The 26,676-nt window shown below is 44.7% G+C and overlaps 1 protein-coding gene across 2 annotated transcripts in view; it reads right to left on the reverse strand.

The window, feature by feature from the left end:
• Window positions 1-1,468: 1,468 nt before the first annotated feature.
• lepr (leptin receptor) overlaps window positions 1,469-26,676 on the reverse strand; it is a 115,905-nt gene continuing 90,697 nt past the window's right edge. The window contains exons 11-20 of one of the 2 annotated variants that reach the window (XM_014123299.2): window positions 25,332-25,552; window positions 24,999-25,150; window positions 22,729-22,882; window positions 22,167-22,249; window positions 21,664-21,877; window positions 10,962-11,168; window positions 7,750-7,833; window positions 5,160-5,262; window positions 3,475-3,550; window positions 1,469-3,278 (exon numbers count right to left, since the gene is read on the reverse strand). In XM_014123299.2, coding sequence (XP_013978774.1) covers window positions 2,427-3,278; window positions 3,475-3,550; window positions 5,160-5,262; window positions 7,750-7,833; window positions 10,962-11,168; window positions 21,664-21,877; window positions 22,167-22,249; window positions 22,729-22,882; window positions 24,999-25,150; window positions 25,332-25,552 — 2,146 coding nt within the window. In that variant the 3' untranslated portion in view covers window positions 1,469-2,426. 2 annotated transcript variants of the gene reach the window in all.

The following is a 26,676-nucleotide window of genomic DNA, read 5'->3' on the forward strand; positions in this document are numbered from 1 at the left end:
CAGCCAAATCAAACACTAAGAGGGGATGTTACAGTAAGATGTTGATAGAGCACCCTCTCCTGGTAGTTATGCTACAGTACACTGGAAATAATACCGTCCTCACACGACCCAAATTAAGAAACAAATGTTTACTCATAACTCACGACCCACCTCTCACATGCTCACGGCCCACTTTGGGTCCCAAACCATAGTTTAAGAAACCCTGCTCTAACCAATTACAAATTATGCAAATATCCCACTTCTGATTTCTTATATTATCCCACGGGACCACATTTTCCTCCATTCCCAAACCCTTTCACATCATAGATACAGTATGTCAGTTTCTCAAATTAAGTCTGATAAAGCAGAATGACCAATATGCCAATCTATCATGTTTCAGCACATTAAATATATGAGCGGGCTTGCTCTAGCCTGGGTATCAGTCTGTTGGTTGCATCATGCCAAGGAGTTGGAATGATAGCACAAACAGGTCTGGGACCAGGCTATTCTTGTTCTACTTTCATCTAAATTCTGACCATTCTGAATGGGACAACCAGGAAAATGTGTTAATGGACCAGGTGGGTGTTGTTTGGCTTATAGCCTACCTCCAGCGAGGTGAGAGCAGCTGTGATCTTTATGTTCTCAATGATAAATAAGGTTGTGTTCTGCTGTGAAGCCATGCTTAACCCAGGTCCCTGCCTAGCGACATGGCTAATCCTGTGTCACAGCAGACAGCAACTCAGTGTGTAATCTGTGTCACAGCAGACAGCAACTCAGTGTTTAATCTGTGTCACAGCAGACAGCAACTCAGTGTGTAATCTGTGTCACAGCAGACAGCAACTCAGTGTGTAATCTGTGTCACAGCAGACAGCAACTCAGTGTGTAATCTGTGTCACAGCAGACAGCAACTCAGTGTGTAATCTGTGTCACAGCAGACAGCAACTCAGTGTGTAATCTGTGTCACAGCAGACAGCAACTCAGTGTGTAATCTGTGTCACAGCAGACAGCAATTTAGTGTGTAATCTGTGTCACAGCAGACAGCAATTTAGTGTGTAATCTGTGTCACAGCAGACAGCAACTCAGTGTGTAATCTGTGTCACAGCAGACAGCAACTCAGTGTGTAATCTGTGTCACAGCAGACAGCAATTTAGTGTGTAATCTGTGTCACAGCAGACAGCAACTCAGTGTGAAATCTGTGTCACAGCAGACAGCAACTCAGTGTGTAATCTGTGTCACAGCAGACAGCAACTCAGTGTGTAATCTGTGTCACAGCAGACAGCAATTTAGTGTATTCTCCCTCCCTCAAGACAACCAAGTCGATATATACCACAAAATAATGGTTCAGGGTGGCAGCTCATGCTCTCCTAGTATTGTCTGTCTGCAACCCTAACCTGTCTGAGTGACTGATGGCCTCGGTAATGGTGGAAGAGAAAACACGTTTAGATTTGATCTTTCTCAACTCAACCATTTCTTAATAAGTCAACAGTCGTGGCAATAAAGATTTTATTGTGACCACGAAAACTACACAAGATCTTGACAAGGATTACACATCACTCTGGTATTTTTCAGTTTTTTCATTGGTTTCAAAATGTACATTCTTTTATCATGTATACCTAGAGAAGCAACAACTTTTTCAATAGAAAAAGGCACGCAAATGAAACTAGATGGCACATTTCTTACATATCGTAAAGAAGTTTCAAATACAGTACATATACAACAAAGAAAATCATCTTTTTTTTTTTTTGAGGGCTCAGCCAATGCAAATGCAGATCTAAAACGCAATTCTCCACAACTGTTACAATAAGTGTCCCAAAAGCATCCAAATCCAACAGAGTCCAACCATTCAATAACACCTGCTTTGACACACTATCCCATCATGTGCTTATGCTGTACAGTCTATCAAGCTCAGAGCAGCCATCGGAAAGAAAATAGACCTTTTCAGAAGATAGGCCTTTTCATTCCTTTTTAATTAAAGTCATCCCAGCATAATAGTTCCTGGAAGTGTGCAGCACTGAATGAAGGAGCCTCCACCCCTCTGCTCTCCTCTCTCCGAGATGTGACAGAGCTGGCTTCCTGTGGACTGAACAGTAGCACTGTAGACGGAGAGAATGTGCTTAGAAAATGGCATCCTATTCCTTATAAAGTGGGCAGAGGTTTAGCATCTAGGACGCCTCGCACACTTGGAAGCCTTTTCCCCATATTCTAAATGTCCAATATAAGTGCACAACTTTGCCCAGGGCCCATAGGGATCTAACTGCACTATATTGGGAATAGTGTGCCATCTAAAAACAGCTAAGGTTCTGTAAATGCCCTCAACAGATAGATGAGCCTATCACTGACTGAACACCGGCCACAGGCCATTGTCTGTGTCTCTCCTGAGTCCTCTCCCTCCTGAGGTACTAAACAGCAGCATCAGACTGAATCAGTACATGAAGCACTATCAGCGCTTACAGCTGGTGGGCGCTGTCCTGTGCTTTGAGTGGACTGGAGGGAACAGTTCTGAACTGGGGGAGGTAGAGGGGGACACTCCTCATCCCTACCACCAACCCCTCATCACTGTACTCACTAAACATAGAGTCCTGACTCCCGAGCAAAGGGATGGACTCAACGGATGAGCCCTCTCTCCCCAGAACCATCACCTCTTTGAGAAGCATAGCCCCTGTGTCTTCCTCCTCCTTCTCCTCCTCTTCCTCCTCTCCCTCACTCTCCTCCTGATAGCCCATCCCCAGGTAATACAGGTCCTTCTCCTCAATTACCTCTATCCCCCCATCCCTCTCTCCTCCCAGGGCCTCATCCTCCTGTTCTGAAGTCTCGGAAAACTCCTCGACAGAGTTGTAAGAGCAGGAATGCCGTGGGTCCAGGTCCGACTCTCCGGTTCCGGAATGGGAGATCTCCAGCTCCCACAGACCTCCGGGGAAGGAGCCCGAGATGTCGGAGTTGTTGCCTGAGAAGTTGCCCTCGTCGCTGGAACTGCTGAGGCTGCCCTCCTGCTTGTAGAGGTGGTGGGGGTCGTCAGAGAGAAGCACGGTGGCGTAGGTCACTGACGGCTGGGCTGAGCTCTCCAAACTCCTGGGGAGATCTGGGAGTTGGAGGGTCTCCTCCTCCTCTGGGAGCCCAGGCACCTCTGAGTCCACACAGAGAGCTGGGGAGGAAGCTGGAATCAGGTCCTTGTCTGGGACTGACGTAGGGGGCCCAGTCTTCTCCATGATGGTGGCCTGGGAGATGGTCTCTGAGACGAGGAGTAGTGGCCAGGCTGGAAGGCCCTCTGGGTGGAGGAACAACTGCTCCATAGTGTCAGCCTGGACAAGAAGATAGGAGGAGAGTTAGACAAGCCTATGGATTAGATAGTACTTTATTAATACTGTGGCAAGCTGTCCTACACAGCACATGCATTTTTTGGTCTCTATGGTCTCTTACCGTTTTAGTAGCCTGCTATATCTTTAAGTGTGTTTTCATGGCTAAGTGTGTGTGGAGTAGTATTCCTGTACACCTCACCTTCCCGAAGTCAATCCCCTGAGCCCAGGAACAGTTGTTGGGGTTGGGAACATCTTTCCACATAAACTTCTTCATGCTGGGATTCAGACAGAATAGAATTTAACAACAAGGTATGGAGCCTTTCAGTCTCCAATCCAACACTCTCACTCATATACATTTACAAAGCGTAGTGTGTTTGTGTACGGATGTGTGCTTAGGTGTAGCTAGGACAGAGGGCAGCATGTGTATGTGAAGTGTGCGCCTCACTCACTCACTCTCACCCCCTTTCTCAGAACACATTCAGCCAATCACCATAGTAATTGAGCCCTGAGGACATTCTGTACATTGCTGAAATGTCACGTATAATCTAATTCCATTCCTAATCAATGTGTCTGACTGTGTTCCTCAGATCAATAACTACCTGGAATCACCATTTTAGTCCTAACCACCTGCACAGAGGCAAAAAACATTGATCCTCTCGTTCTAATGTCAGACACAGTCCAAAAGTACTTTCTGTAAATACACCACTGGTATAGAACAGAACACACCACTGGTATAGAACACACCACACCACTGGTATAGAACAGAACACACCACTGGTATAGAACACACCACACCACTGGTATAGAACAGAACACACCACTGGTATAGAACACACCACACCACTGGTATAGAACAGAACACACCACTGGTATAGAACACACCACACCACTGGTGTAGAACAGAATCCACCACTGGTATAGAACAGAACACACCACTGGTATAGAACAGAACCCACCACACCACTGGTATAGAACAGAACCCACCACACCACTGGTATAGAACATAACCCACCACTGGTATAGAACAGAACCCACCACACCACTGGTATAGAACAGAACCCACCACTGGTATAGAACAGAACCCACCACACCACTGGTATAGAACAGAACCCACCACACCACTGGTATAGAACAGAACACACCACTGGTATAGAACAGAACACACCACTGGTATAGAACAGAACAGACCACTGGTATAGAACACACCACACCACTGGTGTAGAACAGAACCCACCACTGGTATAGAACAGAACCCACCACACCACTGGTATAGAACACACCACACCACTGGTGTAGAACAGAACCCACCACTGGTATAGAACAGAACACACCACTGGTATAGAACAGAACCCACCACACCACTGGTATAGAACATAACCCACCACTGGTATAGAACAGAACCCACCACACCACTGGTATAGAACAGAACCCACCACACCACTGGTATAGAACAGAACCCACCACTGGTATAGAACAGAACCCACCACACCACTGGTATAGAACAGAACCCACCACTGGTATAGAACAGAACACACCACTGGTATAGAACAGAACACACCACTGGTATAGAACAGAACAGACCACTGGTATAGAACAGAACCCACCACTGGTATAGAACAGAACCCACCACACCACTGGTATAGAACAGAACCCACCACTGGTATAGAACAGAACACACCACTGGTATAGAACAGAACACACCACTGGTATAGAACAGAACACACCACTGGTATAGAACAGAACACACCACTGGTATAGAACAGAATGCAACACTGCTATTGAGTGTCTACGACTGAGCAAAAATCTGTTAGCAGTATATACAGTTCATTGTCAAATGATTAAACTTTAAATTATATTCAATTATGATGTGAAATATAATCTTACTGGTTTTGGGATATGACCAGGGTGACGAAGAGGACAATGGAGAGGAAGGCGATGATCATCAGAAGCATGTAGGCAGCAGGCCCAGCATCACCCCCCCTAAAGACTGGAGGACAGGACAACACCCTGTGTAAGTCTATCAATCAATCAATTAATCAATCAATCCACATTGGATCATATTCACATTGACAAGATTGCGCCAGAGAACAAGGCTGACATTTTACGTATGCCTAACCCAATTTTTTTTGTTGTTCATTTCTTTGCGTTGTTTGTAACTTATTTTTTAACTTATTTTGTACATAATGTTGCTGCTACCGTCTCTTATGACCGAAAATAACTTCTGGGCATCAGAACTGCGATTACTCACCACGGACTGGCAGAATACTTTTTTCCTTTAACGAGTCTGACGTGAATGATATACTGCTTCCCGGGAACAGGCCCAGATCCCCGTCATTTGTGTGAAGAGAAGGCGGAGAAAAAGGGTCCAGAGGGCGGGCTGCCTTCTGAGAATTCGTAGCCGATCTAATAAACCGCCACTTCCTTCCATTCTGCTAGCAAACGTGCAATCTTTGGAAAATGAAATCTATGACCTACGCGGAAGATTAAACTACCAATGTGACATTAAAAACTGTAATATCTTATGCTTCACGGAGTCGTGGCTGAATGACAACATTATCAACATACAGCTGGATGGTTATACTCTGTATCAGCAAGACAGAACAGCGGCGTCTGGTAGACAAGGGTTGGCAGACTATGTACTTTTGTAAATAACAGCCGGTGCATGATATCTAAGGAAGTCTCGAGGTTTTGCTCGCCTGAGGTAGAGTATCTCATGATAAGCTGTAGACCACACTATCTACCGAGACAGTTTTTACCTATATTTTTCGTAGCTGTCTACATACCACCACAGACTGATGCTGGGACTTGATCAATAAAAATTGGTCAGATGAAGCAGATGCTAAGCTACAGGACTGTTTTGCTAGCACAAACCGGAATATGTTCCGGGATTCCTCCGATGGCATTGAGGAGTACACCACATCAGTCATTGGCTTCATCAATAAGTGCATCGATGACGTCGTCCCCAAAGTGACCACACGTACATACCCCAACCAGAAGCCATGGATTACAGACAGCATCTGCACTGAGCTAAAGGCTAGAGCTGCCGCTTTCAAGGAGCGGGACTCTAACCCGGAAGCTTATAAGAAATCCCGCTATGCCCTCCGATGAACCATCAAACAGGCAAAGCGTCAACACAGGACTAAGATTGGATCGTACTACACCAGCTCCGACACTCGTCGGATGTGGCAGGGCTTGCAAACTATTACAGACTACAAAGGGAAGCACAGCCAAGAGCTGCCCAGTGACACGAGCCTACCAGACGAGCTAAAGTACTTCTATGCTCGATTCGAGGCAAATAACACTGAAACGTGCATGAGACCACCAGCTGTTCCGGAAGACTGTGTTATCACGCTCTCCACAGCCGATGTGAGTAAGACCTTTATACGGGTCAACATTCACAATCCTTGGTGTCCACATCACCAACAAACTAACATGGTCCAAGCACATCATGAGTCGTGAAGCGGGCACGACAAAACCTATTCCCCCTCAAGAGACTGAAAAGATGGGTCCTCAGAACCTCAAAAGGTTCTACAGCTGCACCATCGAGAGCATCTAGATTGGTTACATCACTGCCTGGTAAGGTGCCTGATCGCATCCGACCGCAAGGCACTACAGAGGGTAGTGCATACCTCATATGCCATCCAGGACCTCTGGATGGCATATGAAGGAAGACCCTAAAAATTGTCAAAGACTCCAGCCACCCTAGTCGTAGACTGTTCTCTCTGCTACCGCACGACAAGAGGTACCGGAGCGCCAAGTCTAGTTCCAAGAGGCTTCTAAACAGCTTCCACCTCAAGCCATAAGACTCCTGAACATCTAATCAAATGGCTACCCAGACTATTTGCATTGCACCCCCTCTCTTTTATACCGCTGCTAATCTCTGTTATCATCCATGCATAGTCACTTTAATAACTCTACCTACATGTACATATTACCTAAACTAACCAGTGCCCCCGCACATTGACTCTGTACCGGTACCCCCCGGTGTATAGTTTTGCTATTGTTATTTTACTGCTGCTCTTTAATTACTTGTTACTTTTATTTCTTATTCTTACTCATATTTTTTTAAACAGCATTGTTGTTTAGAGGCTCATAAGTAAGCATTTCACTCTAAGGTCTACACCTGCTGTATTCGGTGCATGTGACTAATAACATTTGATACCAATACATAACCCTAGAGGAAATGTGTTAAAACACTCATAAAATTGGCACTCAAAAAATTTGAACATATGACTTACATTATAGATGCATGCATGTCAGTGCTTTAATATACAAAATAAACACAATCCATACTCATATGTGAAATACATAGGCTGCGTTTACACAGGCAGCCCAATTCTGATCATTTGTCCAATTATTGTAGAAAGATCTGATTGGTCAAAAGATCCAAATTGGGTTGCCAGTGTAAACGCAGTCATTGAGACATATTTTTGGCCGGGTATATTGTATGTTCCTATCTTGAGGGAGGGCTTACCTTTAGTATACACTGGCTCTCCTTCTCCATCCGCGAACACTGGATACAAAATAAACTCGTACTCATCAGTGTCATAGAAATGACCTGGGAAATATAGTCAGAGAACAGAGAAAGGCTCAGATTAGAACAGATTGAACCATATAGTCAGAGAACAGAGGCTCAGATTAGAATAGACTGAACCATATAGTCACAGAGAACAGAGAGAGGCTCAGATTAGAATAGATTGAACCATATAAAGTCACAGAGCACAGAGAAGCGTGCAGATTAAAACAGATTGAATCATATTTAGTAACAGAGTAAAGAGAGAGGCTCAGATTAGAACAGATTCAACCATGTCTATAAACTCTCACTAGAGGGCGCCAGAAGCTCACCACCAACAACCTCTCAAACTGGAACTCCAAACGGATTGAAGTGCCACAGTTTGACCAGAAGCTGTTAAGGGGGTAGAAGCTGTTAAGGAGCCTCTTGGACCTAGACTTGGTGCTCTGGAACCGCTTGCCGTGCGATAGCAGAGAGAAGAGTCTATGACTAGGGTGGCTGGAGTATTTGACAATTTTTAGGGCCTTCCCTTGACACCCTCTGGTATAGAGGTCCTGGAAGGCAGGAAGCTTGGCCACAGTGATATACTGCACCGTACGCACTACCCTCTGTAGCGCCTTGTGGTCAGATGTCAAGCAGTTTCCATACCAAGCGGTGATGCAACCAGTCAGGATGCTCTCGATGGTGCAGCAGTATAACTTTTTGAGGATCTGAGGTCCCATGCCAAATCTTATGAGTCTCCTGAGAGGGAATAGGCATTGTCGTGCCCTCTTCACGACTGTATTGGTGTGTTTGGACCATGATAGTGTGTTAGTGATGTGGACGCAAAGGAACTTGAAGTTGATGTGAATGGGGGTATGCTCAGCCCCCCTTTTCCAGTAGTCCACAATCAGCTCTTTTGTCTTGCTTACATTGAGGAAGAGGTTGTTGTCCTGGCATCACACTGCCAGGTCTCTGACCTCCTCCCTGTAGGCCGTCTCATTGTTGTTGGTGATCAGGCCTACCACCGTTGTGTTGTCGGCAAACTTAATGATGGTGTTGGAGTCGTGCGTGGCCATGCAGTCATGGGTGAATAGAGAGTACTGGAGGGGACTATTTATTATTATTTTTTTTTTATTTCACTTCACCTTTATTTAACCAGGTAGGCTAGTTGAGAACAAGTTCTCATTTACAACTGCGACCTGGCCAAGATAAAGCAAAGCAGTGCGACACAAACAACACAGAGTTACACATGGAATAAACAAGCTAAGAACTCATCCGAGGGCTCCCGCACTGAGGATCAGAGTGGCAGATGTTTTGTTGGCTACCCTTACCACCGGGGGGAGGCCCGTCAGGAAGTCCAGAATCCAGTTGCAGAGGGAGGTGTTTAGTTGCAGTGTCCTTAGCTTAGTGATGAGCTTTGTGGGCACTATGGTGTTGAACACTGAACTGTAGTCAACGAACAGCATTCTCACATAGGTGTTCCTTTTGTCCAGGTGGGAAAGGGCAGTGTGGAGAACAATAGAGTTTGCATCATCTGTGGATCTGTTGGGGCGGTATGCATATTATAGTGGGACTAGGGTTTCTGGGATGATGGTGTTGATGTGTGCCATAACAAGCATTTCAAAGCACTTCATGGCTACAAACGTGAGTGCTACGGGTCAGTAGTCATTTAGACAGGCTACCTTGGGGTTCTTGGGAACAGGGGCTATGGTGGTCTGCTTGAAAATGTAGGTATTACAAACACAATCAGGGAAAGGTTGAAAATGTCAGTTTAGACACTTGCCAGTTGGTCAGCACATGCTCGGAGTATGCATCCTAGTAATCCGTCTGAATGTTAACCTGTTTAAAGGTCTTGCTCACATCGGCTACGGAGAGTGTGATCACACAGTCGTCCGGAACAGCTGGTGCTCTCATGCATGGTTTAGTGGGGCTTGCCTCGAAGCGAGCATAGAAGGCATTTAGCTCGTCTGGTAGGCTTGCGTCACTGGGCTGCTCGCGGCTGGGTTTCCCTTTCTAATCCGTAGTAGTTTGCAAGCCCTGCCACATCCGATGAGCGTCAGAGCCAGTGTCAGAGCCGTGTGGCTCAGTTGGTAGAGCATGGTGTTTGCAATGCCAGGGTTGTGGGTTCAATTCCCACAGGGGACCAGTACGGGGAAAAAATGAATGAAATGTATGCATTCACTACTGTAAGTCGCTCTGGATAAGAGTGTCTGCTAAATGACTAAAATGTAAATGTAGTAGGATTCGATATTAGTTATGTATTGACACTTTGCCTGTTTGATGGTTCGTTGGAGGGCACAGGGCAATTTCTTATTAGGGATTTTCTTGTCTCGCTCCTTGAAAGCGGCACCTCTAGCCTTTAGGTCAGTGCGGATGTTGCCTGTAATCCCCGGCTTCTGGTTGGGATATGTACGGTCACTTCGGGGATGACGTTGTCGATGCATTTATTGATGAAGCCAGTGACTGGTGTGGTATACTCCTTAATGCCATCGGATGAATTCCAGAACACATTCTGTAGTAGCAAAAAAGTCCTGTAGCTTAGCATCCACATCATCAGACCACTTCCGTATTGAGAGAGTCATTGGTACTTCCTGCTTTAGTTTTTGCTTGTAAGCAGGACTCAGGAGCATAGAATTATGGTCAGATTTGTCAAATGGAGGGTGAGGGAGAGCTTTGTATGCTTCTCTGTTTGTGAAGTAAAGGTGGACCAGAGTTTTTTTCCCTGCATTAAAGTCCCCGGCCACTAGCAGCGCTGCTTCTGGGTGAGCATACTCTATATTGCTTATGGCCGTATATTGCTCGTTGAGTGTGGTCTTAGTGCCTGCATCGGTTTGTGGTGGTAAATATTGATGGAAACTCTCTTGGTAAATAGTGTGCTCTACAGTTTATCATGAGGTACTCTACCTCAGACGTACAAAACCGAGACTTCCTTAATATTAGAGATTGCGCACCAGCTGTTGTTGACAACAGGACACAGACCACCATCCCTCGTCTCACAAAGCACCCTGATCTGCGCCCCCTGTATCGGCGTCTCCTCTTTATGCGAATGACGGGGATTTGTGCCTGGTCCGAGAGGAGCCGTACATTTTTGTCCTTCGATTTGTTAAAGAAAGAGAATGAAAGAGAGAGAGAGAGAAAGAATGAGAGGGGAAATGAGACGGAAAGGTACAACAGGAAGTAAATGTACATACCATATAGGTAGAGTAGCTTGTCAGTAGGGGGGAACCTGGTCCACCTCTCCCTGCTCTCCGAGGTCTGGTCCGGTCTGTCCTGGTGGTTCTGACCCGACCACTCTACAACCAGGGACCACGGTACACTGCTGTTGGGCTGCAGAGACCACAACAGGACCACACAACTACTGTTCACACGGGACGCACTGAACAAACGCACACACTGACCTGGAGAGGGAGGGGCAGAAAAGGGAGGATGAGAGAAAGTGGGGGAAGGAAAGGAAGAGAGAGTGGGGGAAGGAAAGGAAGAGAGAGTGGGGGAAGGAAAGGAAGAGAGAGAGAGAAATAAAAATGAAGTTTATATTTTCTCTTCATGTAAAAACGGTTGGCTGGTATGCCCTCACGCATCTGAGCGGTCGGCTGTGAAAGCCCTCACCCGCTAGTACACTTATGATGACTGTGATTTGAGTTCTGACCCTCTACAGGATGTCCAGTAGGAACAATGCCGATGCTTCTCCTTTCTGGGTTTTAATTTCCTTTTTCTCTTCATCATCAACACACACACACTTAAGTGTAACTGTCACTAAGGAAGAGGGATAATGGCCTCGAAGCTGGTGGTTGGAGGATATATTGGCACGGTTTGCCAGCCCTCGACTTTGTCTTGGGCCTAACAACTCCCATGCCCATATATCCTCCAACCACCGGCTTTGAGGGCATTATCACTTTTATCCAACGGGTTACCAACATATTCAAATAATGATCTACATATTTTCATTAAAAATGTTATTTTGATAAATTTATTCATAGTATTTCATCATTCCACAAGATATCGTCCCGACATAAATCTAGGGTTGCTACAGATGCGACCCAGTTGTTCAGTCTTTTTGTTCTGTATCGATGGACGCGACCCAGTCGTTCAGTCTTTTTGTTCTGTAGCTATCGACGCGAACCAGATGTTCATTCTAAATGCTCCATTGCCATACTGACTGGCAACGTTCTAATCCCTTGCTTGCTAGCTAGCCAACTACGGCTAATTTACAGTCACATCAAAAGTGCAGCCAGACTAACAGCAAAGTAGCTGCATTTGCATTTGTTTAAGCTGTTTTCTAGTTTGATTTATTTGGATACATCCATAACAATGAGCTTATGATGCGCGACTTTGCCTTGCAGAGAAAATGTTCTCTCGTCAGGACACTGTTCAGACAAAAGAAAGACAATCTATGACATCCATTTCAGCTGATTTTAATCAATGAAACCATACATTCTCTTTGTTACCCACCACAGCTGACATAGCTATAGCTACTTATTGTATGTCCCATTTATCTGTACATTCCCCTGGATTGTGCATTGTGTGACGACCCTCCCACTCTGTCTGCCGTATTCTCTCTCTTTGTTCTTGTTTCCTTATTAGGATGCCAGTGGGCGGAGTTGGAAGGGTCGTCAGCTACATGGGAAACACCTGGGCTCGGGTGTGTCCCAGGATAAAGGCACCTCTTCCACAGTCATTGGGGAGACTCTCTCCACGCAGACACCTCGTTGTTTTTGGTTGTGCCATCTAATAAATATATATTTTGATACTCCTTGTCTCCACGTTGTCTCCCTTTTGTTGCGAACTCAGAGCCGGTTCGTAACAAGTGGGGGCTCGTCTGGGATCTGAACGGATTGTGTTTGGGAGAAAACGTGGAGGTATGTTAAATTCTGTAGGTGCTTTGTTTGTATATTTTGTTAGTTTGAGTTTGGTGCTCAGTACTGGTTGCCTTTGTTTGTGTGCTGTGTTGGAGAGAGTACATTGGTTAGTTTCCAGGCCCTGCCCAGCCTGGAAAACGCTTGTTCTACTCGCTGTTGGGACATCGGTCTGAGGAGGTGAGTACAATCAGCTGTGTACCTCGGTGGGAGATTTGGATAGGGTAGTGAAACTTACTACCCGGAGCTATAGCCTTTTTCCCCTGATAGGCTTAGCGACGTGTTTCATTTTGGAATATGTTGGGCATGGGTAATGTTTGTTATTTTTGTGTGGTGTCTGTGGACTGAGCAGTTGTCTCGGGGGCACATCCGTGGCTTGGTGGAATCTACCAGCGTGCTGGGGGGTTACTTCCTTGCCAGCAGGCTACAGTGCATAATTACCCACCGCAAATCTGCATTAAGACTAGGGTTGAGTTATTGTAGGTTTTGGGGAAGCTCCATATCTCTTTTCTGTGGTGCCCGGTGTGATTGTATTTTCTCTTGTTGTGGTCTGGTGTGCTCAGCAGAATCGTTGGAGTGACTATGAACCGTTGGGAGATGTTGTTTGCGTTTGTAGCTGATACGGTCTCTTGTGCCCTGTTCCTGAGTTATGTGACTGACCATTGTTTGGTTTTGTCATGTTCTAACTTTCCTGTCTGTTCCCTCCTGGTCTTGTGTTCTCCTTTCCTCTTAAATGTTGCTGAGGTCTGGGGAGAAGGAGGTTGGCTGGGGCAAGTGGAAGGTGAACATGTAACCTCTCGTCAATTTGGGACGCACAGGGCTGTGTCAATTTGGGTCGCAGAGGCTGGTACGTTGTTCCGGGGCCCTTGTTGGTCCCCGGTTTTATGGGGGGGTGTGTGACGACCCTCCCACTCTGTCTGCCGTATTCTCTCTTTGTTCTTGTTTCCTTATTAGGATGCCGGTGGGCGGAGTTGGAAGGGTCGTCAGCTACATGGGAAACACCTGGGCTCGGGTGTGTCCCAGGATAAAGGCACCTCTTCCACAGTCATTGGGGAGACTCTCTCCACACAGACACCTCGTTGTTTTTGGTTGTGCTAGTTGTGGTATCTAATAAATATATATTTTGATACTCCTCGTCTCCACGTTGTCTCCCTTTTGTTGCAAACTCAGAGCCGGTTCGTAACAATTGGTTGAAATATCTGTCTCAGTCTGTGCTACTACTTCTGCTGCCTTGCTTCAGCCTTTAAGGTGTTGATGGTGCTGCAGTGTTCACTTTGTTTTCAGCCAGGATGTTGCTCCAGAGTTTACTGTCGGTTAGTGACGGACGTCAGTAGCTATGGAGCGAACCTTCGCACCCATGTCCACTCACTGACAATCTCCCTCGCTTCTAAACCAGCATTGGTCAGTTTCTGGACTGTCGTTGTCCTGATGCTGTGATTAGTGTATGAAGTTGGTCCACCTGCCCTACAGATCTTGGGTAAAAGTGCTGCCAGATACTTCACGGCCATCGGCTCTGACGTGTACCAGACCGAGTCCCCGATACACTCTCCTCTCCTTGGGTGGAGATGAAGGGCGTTCTCCGGGCATTTCGATAGATATTTCTCCAGTGATGCCACCAGCATAGCAGGTTCCCTGGCTGCTCAAACATGAATCCCCTCTTGGACTCCTTGCCCCTCTCCCTTGGGTCCAGATGATTCTTTGTGGCCTTGTTATATGCGATAGTGGCGTGTCTGAGTGAGAGAATGCATTGTTTTAATATTGTTTTCCAGTAGCCTAATTACAAGTGCAAAAAAAACAGGCTATGAACAACATACCTTAGACCGTTCTCGTCTGTTTTTACGAGGAATGAGTTGGGCTTCAGTTGTCTTTTTCCTCTTCGACCCAGATGTAACTGGAGGTTGAACTACCCTTTCTGGACCAGACCCCTTGGTGTACCAGGATTCAGAGCCTGAGTTTTGGAGCTTGGGCCATTGTCCTCATCGGTGGCTGTTTGATGTTGCCCAGAAATACATGATTAGAGGTGGTAAATTCGGTGTCCTTCATATGGCAACAGCTGCGACCAGTGGGTGGATCATTTAGAAACCGGTTGAGCTCACTACGGAGTGCCAGGTAGCTACTTATGCTGTACTGCTCCCCCTTCCCATTTCGTACATTTGTTGGAGAAGGATGTTAAACTCTTAGTGACAGTTTTGAAGTCAACAACTGTTTAATTCTCTGCTAGTCAGCCCTCGAAGCAACGCACAGCCCAGTTTGTATTCTTAACCTGTTAGGGCTAGGGGGCAGTATTTGCACGGCCGGATAAAAAAATGTACCCGATTTAAGCTGGTTACTACTCCTGCCCAGTAACTAGAATATGCATATAATTATTTGATTTGGATAGAAAACACCCTAAAGTTTCTAAAACTGTTTGAATGGTGTCTGTGAGTATAACAGAACTCATATGGCAGTCAAAACCCTGACAGGAAACTGAAATCTGATGTGTGGATATCACTTCAAACATTTGCCATTGAAACACACAGGGGCTTGGGATTCATTTAGCGCTTCCACTAGATGTCCCAGTCTTTAAAGTGGTTTGAGCCTCCTACCATCAAAATTGACTGAAAGAGAGGATGTTTACCTTTGTCACAGGGGATGGGCCATTACCATTGTGACGTCGGCGCCCATGGGTACTCTCCCTTTTCGAAACGTTTTGAAAGACAATGCAACCGTCCCAATGGAATATTATTGAAGCCCTGGTTGAAAAAGCCCCTAAAGATTTGTTATACGTTTGACATGTTTGAACGAACTTAAATATATTTTTTTTGCTCATTCCTGATGACAAGTCAGATGCACACGGTACATTTTCACTAGCCTTCGGAGCGCGCTAACACTATTGGGACATAAATTATTCACTTTTTTGAACAAAACTACATTTGTTATGGACCTGGGATTCCTAGAAGTGCCTTCTGATAAAGATAATCAAAGGTAAGGGATTATTTACAATAGTATTTTTGATGGTTGATCGTTCCAAGATGGCGCCAACATTTATAGCCTAGACTTCTTTTCTGGGCATACCACGTCGTTTATTGCAAAGTGTGATTTCCCAGTAAAGTTATTTTTAAATCTGGCAAAGAGATGGCATTCAAGACATGTTAACCTGTTGAGGGTAGGGGGCAGTATTGACACGGCTGGATAAAAAAACGTACCCGATTTAATCTGGTTACTACTCCTGCCCAGTAACTAGAATATGCATATAATTGTTGGCTTTGGATAGAAAACACCCTAAAGTTTCTAAAACTGTTTGAATGGTGTCTGTGAGTATAACAGAACTCAAATGGCAGGTCAAAACCTGAGAGATTCCTTTACAGGAAGTGGCCTGTCTGACCATTTGTCTTTCTTTGACATCTCTTTCAAAAACTTAGGATCTCTGCGGTAACGTGACACTTCCCACGGCTCCAATAGGCTCTCAGAGCCCGGGAAAAACCTGAATGTCGTCATTCTGTTGAATCTGACAATTAATCTGGATGGTTGTACAGTCGTCTCAAATAAAACTGTGAAGGACCTCGGCGTTACTCTGGACCCTGATCTCTCTTTTGAAGAACATATCAAGACTGTTTCAAGGACAGCTTTTTTCCATCTACGTAACATTGCAAAAATCAGAAATTTTCTGTCCAAAAATGACGCAGAAAAATTTATCCATGCTTTTGTTACTTCTAGGCTGGACTACTGCAATGCTCTACTTTCCGGCTACCCGGATAAAGCACTAAATAAACTTCAGTTAGTGCTAAATACGGCTGCTAGAATCCTGACTAGAACCAAAAAATTTGATCATATTACTCCAGTGCTAGCCTCCCTACACTGGCTTCCTGTTAAGGCAAGGGCTGATTTCAAGGTTTTACTGCTAACCTACAAAGCATTACATGGGCTTGCTCCTACCCATCTTTTCGATTTGGTCCTGCCGTACATACCTACACGTACGCTACGGTCACAAGACGCAGGCCTCCTAATTGTCCCTAGAATTTCTAAGCAAACGGCTGGAGGTAGGGCTTTCTCCTATAGAGCTCCATTTTTATGGAATGGTCTGCCTACCAATGTGAGAGACGCAGACTCAGTCTCAACCTTTAAGTCTTTACTGAAGACTTATCTCTTCAGTAGGTCCTATGATTAAGTATAGTCTGGCCCAGGAGTGTGAAGGTGAACGGAAAGGCTGGAGCAACGAACCGCCCTTGCTGTCTCTGCCTTGCCGGTTCCCCTCTTTCCACTGGGATTCTCTGCCTCTAACCCTTTTACAGGGGCTGAGTCACTGGCCTACTGGTGTTCTTCCATGCCGTCCATGGGAGGGGTGCGTCACTTGAGTGGGTTGAGTCACTGACGTGGTCTTCCTGTCTGGGTTGGCCCCCCCCCCTTGGGTTGTGCCATGGCGGAGATCGTTGTGGGCTATACTCGGCCTTGTCTTAGGACGGTAAGTTGGTGGTTGGAGACATCCCTCTAGTGGTGTGGGGGCTGTGCTTTGGCAAAGTGGGTGGGGTTATATCCTGCCTGTTTGGCCCTGTCCGGGGGTATCATCGGATGGGGCCACAGTGTCTTCTGATCCCTCCTGTCTCAGCCTCCAGTATTTATGCTGCAGTAGTTTGTGTCGGGGGGCTAGGGTCAGTCTGTCACATCTGGAGTATTTCTCTTGTCTTATCCGGTGTCCTGTGTGTATTTAAATATGCTCTCTCTAATTCTCTCTTTCTCTCTTTCTGTCTTTCTCTCGGAGCCCTAGGACCATGCCTCAGGACTACCTGGTATGATGACTCCTTGCTGTCCCCAGTCCACCTGGCCGTGCTGCTGCTCCAGTTTCAACTGTTCTGCCTGCGGCTATGGAACCCTGACCTGTTCACCGGACGTGCTTGTTGCACCCTCGACAACTACTATGATTATTATTATTTGACCATGCTGGTCATTTATGAACATTTTAACATTTTAACATATTGACTATGTTCTGTTATAATATCCACCCTGCACAGCCAGAAGAGGACTGGCCACCCCTCATAGCCTGGTTCCTCTCTAGGTTTCTTCCTAGGTTTTTGGCCTTTCTAGGGAGTTTTTCCTAGGAAGTTTTTCCTAGCCACCGTGCTTCTTTCACATGCTTTGCTTGCAGTTTGGGGTTTTAGGCTGGGTTTCTGTACAGTACTTTGAGAATATCAGCTGATGTACGAAGGGCTATATAAAAATAAATTTGATTTGATTTGATTCCAGCCCCAGGCTGAAACACATTATCGCCTTTCTCAAGTGGCAGATCAAGGGACTGTGGGCTTAGGTGCGTGCACTGGCCGCCCCCGTCTTTGTGTTTTTTCCTCTGTTTGCCGAAAAGGAGATTCCCGGTCGGAATATTATCGCTTTTTTACGAGATAAATTGCATAAAAATTGATTTTAAACAGCGGTTGACATGCTTCGAAGTACGGTAATGGAATATTTAGAATTTTTTGGTCACGAATTGCGCCATGCGCACGACCCTGATTTACCATTTCGGATAGTTTCTGGAACGCACGAACAAAACGCCGCTATTTGGATATAACGATGGATTATTTGGGACCAAACCAACATTTGTTATTGAAGTAGAAGTCCTGGGAGTGCATTCTGACGAAGACAACAAAGGTAATAACATTTTTGTTATAGTAAATCTGATTTTGGTGAAGGCTAAACTTGCCGGGTGTCTAAATAGCTAGCCCGTGATGGCTGGGCTATGTACTTAGAATATTGCAAAATGTGCTTTCACCAAAAAGCTATTTTAAAATCGGACATATCGAGTGCATAGAGGAGTTCTGTATCTATAATTCTTAAAATAATTCATGCTTTTTGTGAACGTTTATCGTTAGTAAATTCCCCGGAAGTTTGCGGGGGGTATGCTAGTTCTGAACGTCACATGCTAATGTTAAAAGCAGTTTTTTGATATAAATATGAACTTGATTGAACAAAACATGCATGTATTGTATAACATAATGTCCTAGGGTTGTCATCTGATGAAGATCATCAAAGGTTAGTGCTGCATTTAGCTGTCTTCTGGGTTTTTGTGACATATGCTAGCTTGAAAAATGGGTGTCTGATTTTCTGGCTGGGTACTCTGCTGACATAATCTAATGTTTTGCTTTCGTTGTAAAGCCTTTTTGAAATCGGACAGTGTGGTTAGATTAATGAGAGTCTTGTCTTTAAATAGCTGTAAAATAGTCATATGTTTGAGAAATTGAAGTAATAGGATTTTTAAGGTATTTGAAAATCGCGCCACTGGATTACACTGGCTGTTGCGTAGGTGGGACGAATGCGTCCCGCCTAGCCCAGAGAGGTTAATCTATAAGTCTTTGAATGACAATATTACATTTTAACAATGTTTTCGAATAGTAATTTTGTAAATTGTAGCGCTGATCATCGGAAGCATTTGAGGGAAAAGATTTTCTGAACGTCATGCGCCGATGTAAAATGCTGTTTTTATATATAAATATGAACTTTATCGAACAAAAAATGCATGTGTTGTGTAACATGATGTCCTAGGAGTGTCATCTGATGAAGGTTGTCAAAGGTTAGTGCTGCATTTAGCTGTGTTTTGGGTATTTGTGATGCATGCTAGTTGCTTTGAAAATGGCTGTGTGATTATTTCTGGCTGGGTACTCTGCTGACATAATCTAATGTTTTGCTTTTGCTGTAAAGCCTTTTTGAAATCGGACAACGTGGTTCGATTCAGGAGAGGTGTATCTATAAAATGGTGTAAAATAGTCATATGTTTGAGAAATTGAAGTTATAGCATTTGAGGTTTTGCATTTAGCGCGACGCGATTCCACTGGCTGTTGATTAGGGTGGGACGCAAGCGTCCCACTGGCCCAGACAGGTTAACAATGCAGTATCCCCCAAATTTGCATTCCTGAGGATTATTGCCATCTCCTTTTCACATTCATCTATTGTCATGCCGCTGAAAAGATCAAAAGAAATGTTCCACTCATCCATTTTAGTTTTCACAACAAAGTATCGATTTAGCCAATCAACTGAAAAAAAAAGCTGTGTGTTGCTATGACAACCAGCTCAATTTGCTGCTTTACATGGGACGGTGGAGATCCCAATTCAATGTCAAAGGTTTGAGAGACAGACAGCAAGGTTTATACAAATCTCTGCTGTTACCAAATATGGTAATGAGAAGAAGCCCAGTGGTGGGCAGAGGGAGAAAATGGAGCGAGATGGATTTTGGCCTACATTTTGCACATTTTCTCAGATGAATCTCAATACAGTTTTCTGTTCCCAAAACTAGAATCTGTTATGAACAGATTGGAAAGTTTTGTAGACTTTTGCCTTTGCAAAGGTTTTAAGAAATCGCGTTGTTAAGGAGTGCAAAGTAGAATTGAGTTATTGCACACGCGAATTTCACAGAGCAGGCGTTCCCTAACGGAAATATGCAGATGTAGCTAGAACGGCCCAATAGGATCTCGCTAGCTCGTGCTTGGCTCCGCCCACCTCCTTGCTTGTTCTGCCCCTATGACCCATCTGTTCCCATTGGAAACGACAGGCTGTGGTCTATCTTCGTTTAGTTATAAAAATCTGTGCCCTAGGTTTAGCTGAACGCCATCCCCAAACTACTTCCCGCTGCTAAGCTCCGGGCTGGTGCGAGAATCTGCAATGCTTATCTTATCGTATCTGCCCCAGCACCACAGGGTCATGAATTACTCCGCACATGCGGGAGCTCCATGACCTGTCTGGGAAGGTTCTAGAAGCTCGCATCAACCACTCTAACAAAGGCCACTATGGAAAGCGCAGCGGTAGCATGTGTATATGAAAAACTATGTTTACCAATACAGCAGTGACACTTATGGTAACGAGGCATAATGCTACATACAATAAATTATATGCCAAACAGAATAGTAATAGCTGTACTATAGAACATATATGTTTGCAAATTGATCAAAGTTAGTGAGTAATTTCTGGTTATTACCCATTACTACACAACATGTAAAAAGATATTCAATAAACCCCCCCCCCACAACTTACATTTCGATGCACGCACAACATTCAGATATTCTTGTTACTGTCCACAATAAAAATTGTCCTCAGAAAATGTGCGTATTCTTTCTTCCTATGATGAGGGATTACTAAAAAGGTAGGCTGCGTGGGAATTAGCACAACAAAGAGTGTTCCCCTCCTGTCCTTGACTAGAAAATAAACTGAACATCATATCATTTTTTTGGCCCATCCAAGTTGAGAGACCAGTACCTATTTTACTAATAATAACAGTACCAGCATCACAGTTAATGATTTCCTCTTAGCCAACTAGCTATTCATGAAAATATGAATAACAGATGAAAACACACACAACAAACATCTCGGTGTGTCACAAAGACCTGTGCCCAGAAGAGCTCCATTTTACAATTAATTCCAAGTCCATTATAACAATTATTAGACCTCGGTAGAGAACATACCAAGTCAGAGATAATGGTTTTTGATCCACTCTCAGGCTTTTAACTGACATCAACATGCCTAATCATTTACATTTTAGTCATTTAGCAGACACTCGTACCCAGAGCGACTTGCAGGAGCAATTAGGGTTAAGTGCCTTGCTTATGGGAACATCAACAGATTTTCCACTTAGTCGGCTCGGGATTCAAGCCAGCGACCTTTCAGTAAACTGGCCCAAAGTTTTTAACCACCAGGCTACCTGCTGCTGCCCTCACCCTTCCTCTCCTCTCCCTCTAGTGAAGCCGCACCCCCCTCGGACCTTGAGGTAGTGAGCATGCCCAGTTGGGACCAACATGCCTGTTATCTCTCACTGATGACCACGAAGTCAGAAACATAGTATTTCAACTGACTATGACATGAAGCAAGAACACCAACTAAATATATGTTATTTAAATTGGGAAAACAAACAAGCAGTTTTCAAAGAACATTTTCTTTCTTTACAGATATTTGTTTCTGAATGCAAACTCTTTTGACTGCTAGTAATCTGTTTATGCTAGTAGTCTGTGTACTGGGTATAAAAATCCTTCAGCCCTATACAAATACAGTACATTCCCATTCAGTGTATTTTTCAGCAGCGACTTACGTTTGGGGTGTCTATCCAGGGTCATGTGGGTGTTCCGAGTGGAAGAGCCCTGGCTGTTCTGAGCCTTGACCGTCACAGAGTGGACCTCCTTTCTCCACTCAAAGCTATAGGATGACACCAGGCCTATTCGCTCCTCAGTAACAGTGCCCCCAGAGTCCTGGTGCTGTACTACAAGTTCCTCCACACAGTAGGTTGGCTCCACTATGGGGGAATGCTATGGGGAAGAGGAGAGGGAAGAGTTGAGACTATCAAGGACTCTAATGAGGATTTGTTACCCAATGTGCTACTTCCTTATATTCTCTGATCTGAGATCGGTAACTGAGTACTGCTGTATTGCACTGACTCATCTAGTATTTTCAGAATAAACTAAGAACAACGACGTAGTGGAAGGAGAGGAGGCACCTTCGTACACCTGTTCAATTAATCTAACTCTCTCTGATGTTGACATTTAAACCACATACTATGAAACATGTAATGTGTTCTCTGAAGGCTATGGACTGTACCTCGAAGAGAAGAGTGACGTTCGTCTGCGTACTTGCTGGATCCTCCTGAAACACTCGCCAGAAATCAGGACCCCGTTCAGGAGCTGAGAGAACAGAATATAGATGTTACAGCTGTGTGTATGTATGTGTGCACGTGTACCTACTGTATGACTGAGGCTTGAATTTTCTATCAGAACGTTATTTTCCATTTGGCAGCAGGCTACATGAAAATTGGAACCGCTGGATCGGGGAAACGGCTCGAGTCGCACAAAATGGAATATAACGTTGCGGATAAAGTTCTAAAGACCTACATCGCTATACTGAGAGAGTTTTAGTTTCTAAAAAGACATATTTGGGTGTTTTTGGAGCATTTGTTAATGTTTATTCGAACTCCCGTACTGTACAACGAGGATGAGGAAGCGAATCGCTGGTTGGGGTAGGTTTCTCAAAAACAAGTGAAATCACCCCAAAAAAATTCTGGACCTTTCTATTTATTTTTTATGACAATGACACTAACCTGTATAAATAAAAGTGAAATGACATGCATGAAGTGATGAGGAAGTCATCCAGTACAATACTGTACCTCTGCTGTTGTGAGTGGTGGTGTAGAGCAAGTGGCTCCAGTCACTCCAGGTCCCGGAGCCGTTGATGTGCCTACAGCGGACCTGCACATTGTACACCCCACACACATCTGGTTCAAGGACCTCAGCCCACGACTCAGTCTGCAGAGCTAGGACCTGTGGAACATATCCCAATTAAATCACATATTTACACCAAATCATTTATTTTTCAATGATAGAGCTTCAAAATCAATAAATATTTATCCATTAACTCAAAAGCAAATGGATTTTGGGAAATTACACTATATGACAAAAGTTATGTGGAGACCTGCTCTTTGAACATCTCATTCCAAAACCATGGGCATTAATATGGAGTTGGTCCCCCCTTTGCTGTCATAACAGCCTCCACTCTTCTGGGAAGGCTTTCCACTAGATGTTGGAACATTGCTGCGGGGACTTGCTTCCATTCAGCCACATGAGCATTAGTGAGGTCGGGCACTGATGTTGGGTGATTAGGCCTGGCTCGCAGTCAGCTTTCCAATTCATCCCAAAGGTGTTTGATGGGGTTGAGGTCAGGGCTCTGTGCAGGCCAGTCAAGTTCTTCCACACCGATCTCGACAAATAATTTCTGTATGGACCTCGCTTTGTGCACAGGGGCATTGTCACGCTGAAAACAGGAAAGGGCCTTCCCCAAACTGTTGCCACAAAGTTGGAAGCACAGAATCGTTTAGAATGTCACTGTATGCTGTAGCATTAAGATTTCCCTTTACTGTAACTAAGGGGCCTAGCCCGAACCATGAAAGACAGTCCCAGAGCATTATTCCTCCTCCCCCAAACTTTACAGTTGGCACTATGCATTCGGGCAGGTAGCGGTCTCCTGGCATCCACCAAACCCAGATTTGTGAAGTGTGATTTATCACTCCAGAGAACACATTTCCACTGCTCCAGAGTCCAATGTCTGCGAGCTTTACACCACTCCAGCTGACGCTTGGCATTACGCTTGGTGATCTTATGCTTGTGTGTGGCTGCTCGGCCATGGAAACCCATTTCATGAAGCTCCCGACTTACAGTTATTGTGCTGATATTGCTTACAGAGGCAGTTTGGAACTCGGTAGTGAGTGTTGCAACCTAGGATAGACGATTTTTACACGCTATGTGCTTCAGCACTCGGCGGTTCTGTTCTGTGAGCTTGTGCGGCCTACCACTTCGCGGCTGAGACGTTGTTGCTCCTAGACATTTTCACTTCACAATAACAGCTGACCGGGGCAACTCTAGCAGAGCAGACATTTGACGAACTGACTTGTTGGAAAGTTGGCATCCTGTGATGGTGCTACGTTGAAAGTCATTGAGCCCTTCAGTCAAGCCATTCTACTGCCAATGTTTGTCTGTGGAGACTGCATGGCTGTGTGCTCAATTTTATACACCTGTCAGCAACGGGTATGGCTGATATAGTCGAATCCACTAATGTTAAGGGTTGTCCATATACTTTTGTATATATATAGTGTATAATGTATGTCTTAAAAGATATGAATGTTATGTGACCCAGCAAGCGAGGGAACATTTGGAATGGAGGAAAAACTTCCAAAATACCCATGTGCCCAAAGATAGTGGGCATTTTCAAAATATTCTCATCTGCCCACCAAAAGTGTTAATCAAAGGTTTTATTAAAATGACGTATTCTGCTTCATGCCACCAAGTCAGTGTTCCTCTACCAGTAAATGCCATGTATTTTAGGGCAAATAATGCCACTCTTAGATCAGAGATAGGAGATAGATAGAAAACAGAGACGAGCTGATGATCATGGCCAGGCGGTTGGAGCTAGATGAGCTCAAGGTCGCATCCGATATGGCTCCCTATTCAGGGTTCCCCAACTAGCAGCCCACTGGCCGAATTTAACCCGCCGGTGATTTTATTTCACCTCCCAGGTTTTCTGAGCAAAACAAAGTTAGATATAAAACATTTTTTTGACATAAAATACTATAAAAACACCAGCAAATCAGCTCCAATTGATTTTAATATTGGAAATATCTGTTCCAAAATTATTCCCACACATAGAGATATATGTAAATGTATACCAATGTAAACACAGTTTGAAATTATTATGTTTTAGTCAAATATTATATGTGTGTTTGGGTTTCTTGCGGTCAATTTGCAGTCCACAAATTATTTGTAATTATGTTCTGGCCCCGTGACCATCCGTTCAAGAATAAATCGGCCCCCGGCTGAATCTAGTTGATGATCCCTACATAGTGCACCACTTTGACCAGAGCACTATGGCAAGAGCCCTACGTACCTGCCAGAATGGATGGGCCCTGCCAGTTGAGAGGGCATAGCGGACCTGGTACTGCATATCGTAGATGGGCAGTTCTGGGGGCACCCACGCCAGCTTTAGGACCCCACTGGGCATGCTCACTGCCTCAAGGCCTGAGGGAGGATGGGGTTTCACTAGAGAAAGGGAGAGGACAGTCATTATGTAGCCTGATCAAGCAGACTAAAAGCTATACATGATTTTTTTAAATATAGTAAATATTACTAACACATACTGGTGCAGTAGGTTCCAAAAAGCCACAACATGTAAGAAAATAAATGTAACAAGACCAGAACTCCTATACTGGTCCTAACTCACCGTGGTCCATAGGTGTGATGTAGACAGGATGTGACCTCATGCTGTTGTCTGTCTTGGCCTCCATCCACAGCTTGTAGCAGGAAGTCACTCTTATTGGCTGCAGATTGCAGCTCTTCACTCCCCTATAGCCGCTGGATTCACATTTCGCCTGCCTGACCACACCCACTGGCACACCCACCCTCTCCGCCTCCTCCATGACGTCACAGGACAGGTCGGCCACCCTGGAGAATTTAACGGACACACACACACACACACACACACACACACACACACACACACACACACACACACACACACACACACACACACACATAAAGACCGTCAGGGTGAAAACACCTTTACCACTTCTGGGTATGTATGAACCATGTCATAGTCAATGGTATGCAACAAGTCTAAACTTCTACACTGCCTGAGTTTTGAAATCACGGCAATAATTCACAAATTATCACACACAGTCATTTACATTTTGCTTGACAACCTGGACTCAGGGGTAGATGTAACATAGTAAACGTAAATCTGTCTCCCTCCATTTAGGTGGGCCTAGCCCTGTCACAGATGCCATGGTTGTCCTTAGTTTAAAGATGTAATCCAGAGACAGGTGTTTTGTCCATCTCTTTAGCTATCATATTCCATCCATCCAACCATCCATCCCACTGATTTCAAAACTCAGGTCCTCCAGAAAATGGAGAGCAACACTTATGCAGTTCTACTAAGCAATATATATATATATTTTTAAAACCGCGTTATACAGGATTACCTACACATGCTAACCAGCTCAAATAGACAGAAACGTGCTATATGGCAGACCAATCCGAACTCATCTCTCGGCATGTCCAGCCCACTCATTATCTCAGCCAATCACGGCTAGTGGGAAGGTTGCTCTCTTTTTCTGTGGCTAAACCAACTAGGCTCGTAATTTAACAATTTTATTCATATTTACAGATGGCATACAAGTTTGTTATTAAGGCACATGAAAGTTCACGTTGCAGAAGGCATTTCTGCCCAAAAACTCAATTTGATATAAAAAATAATAATATTACATTGAAATGGCTCTCGTGTGAAGTAGTGACCCGCGACATACTGTACACCTAGTTTCCTGAAACGGGTCACAAATAGCTAAAAAGTAGTACTGTAAGTAGTTGCTAAAGTTGACCGTGATGAGACTCAAACATGCAACCTTTGGGTTGCTAGACATTCACGTTATACACCCCCCATCCACCCTGACCAAGGACCTTATAAGTAATCTACTGTCTCATGAACCATACCACACTGCGTGAATCAGGCCTTCTTGGTCGAATCGCTGAAAAGAAACCACTACAAAAGGACACCAATAAGAAGAAGAGAC

Source organism: Salmo salar, chromosome ssa10 (genome assembly GCF_905237065.1).
Source record: "Salmo salar chromosome ssa10, Ssal_v3.1, whole genome shotgun sequence".
Taxonomy (NCBI): domain Eukaryota; kingdom Metazoa; phylum Chordata; class Actinopteri; order Salmoniformes; family Salmonidae; genus Salmo; species Salmo salar.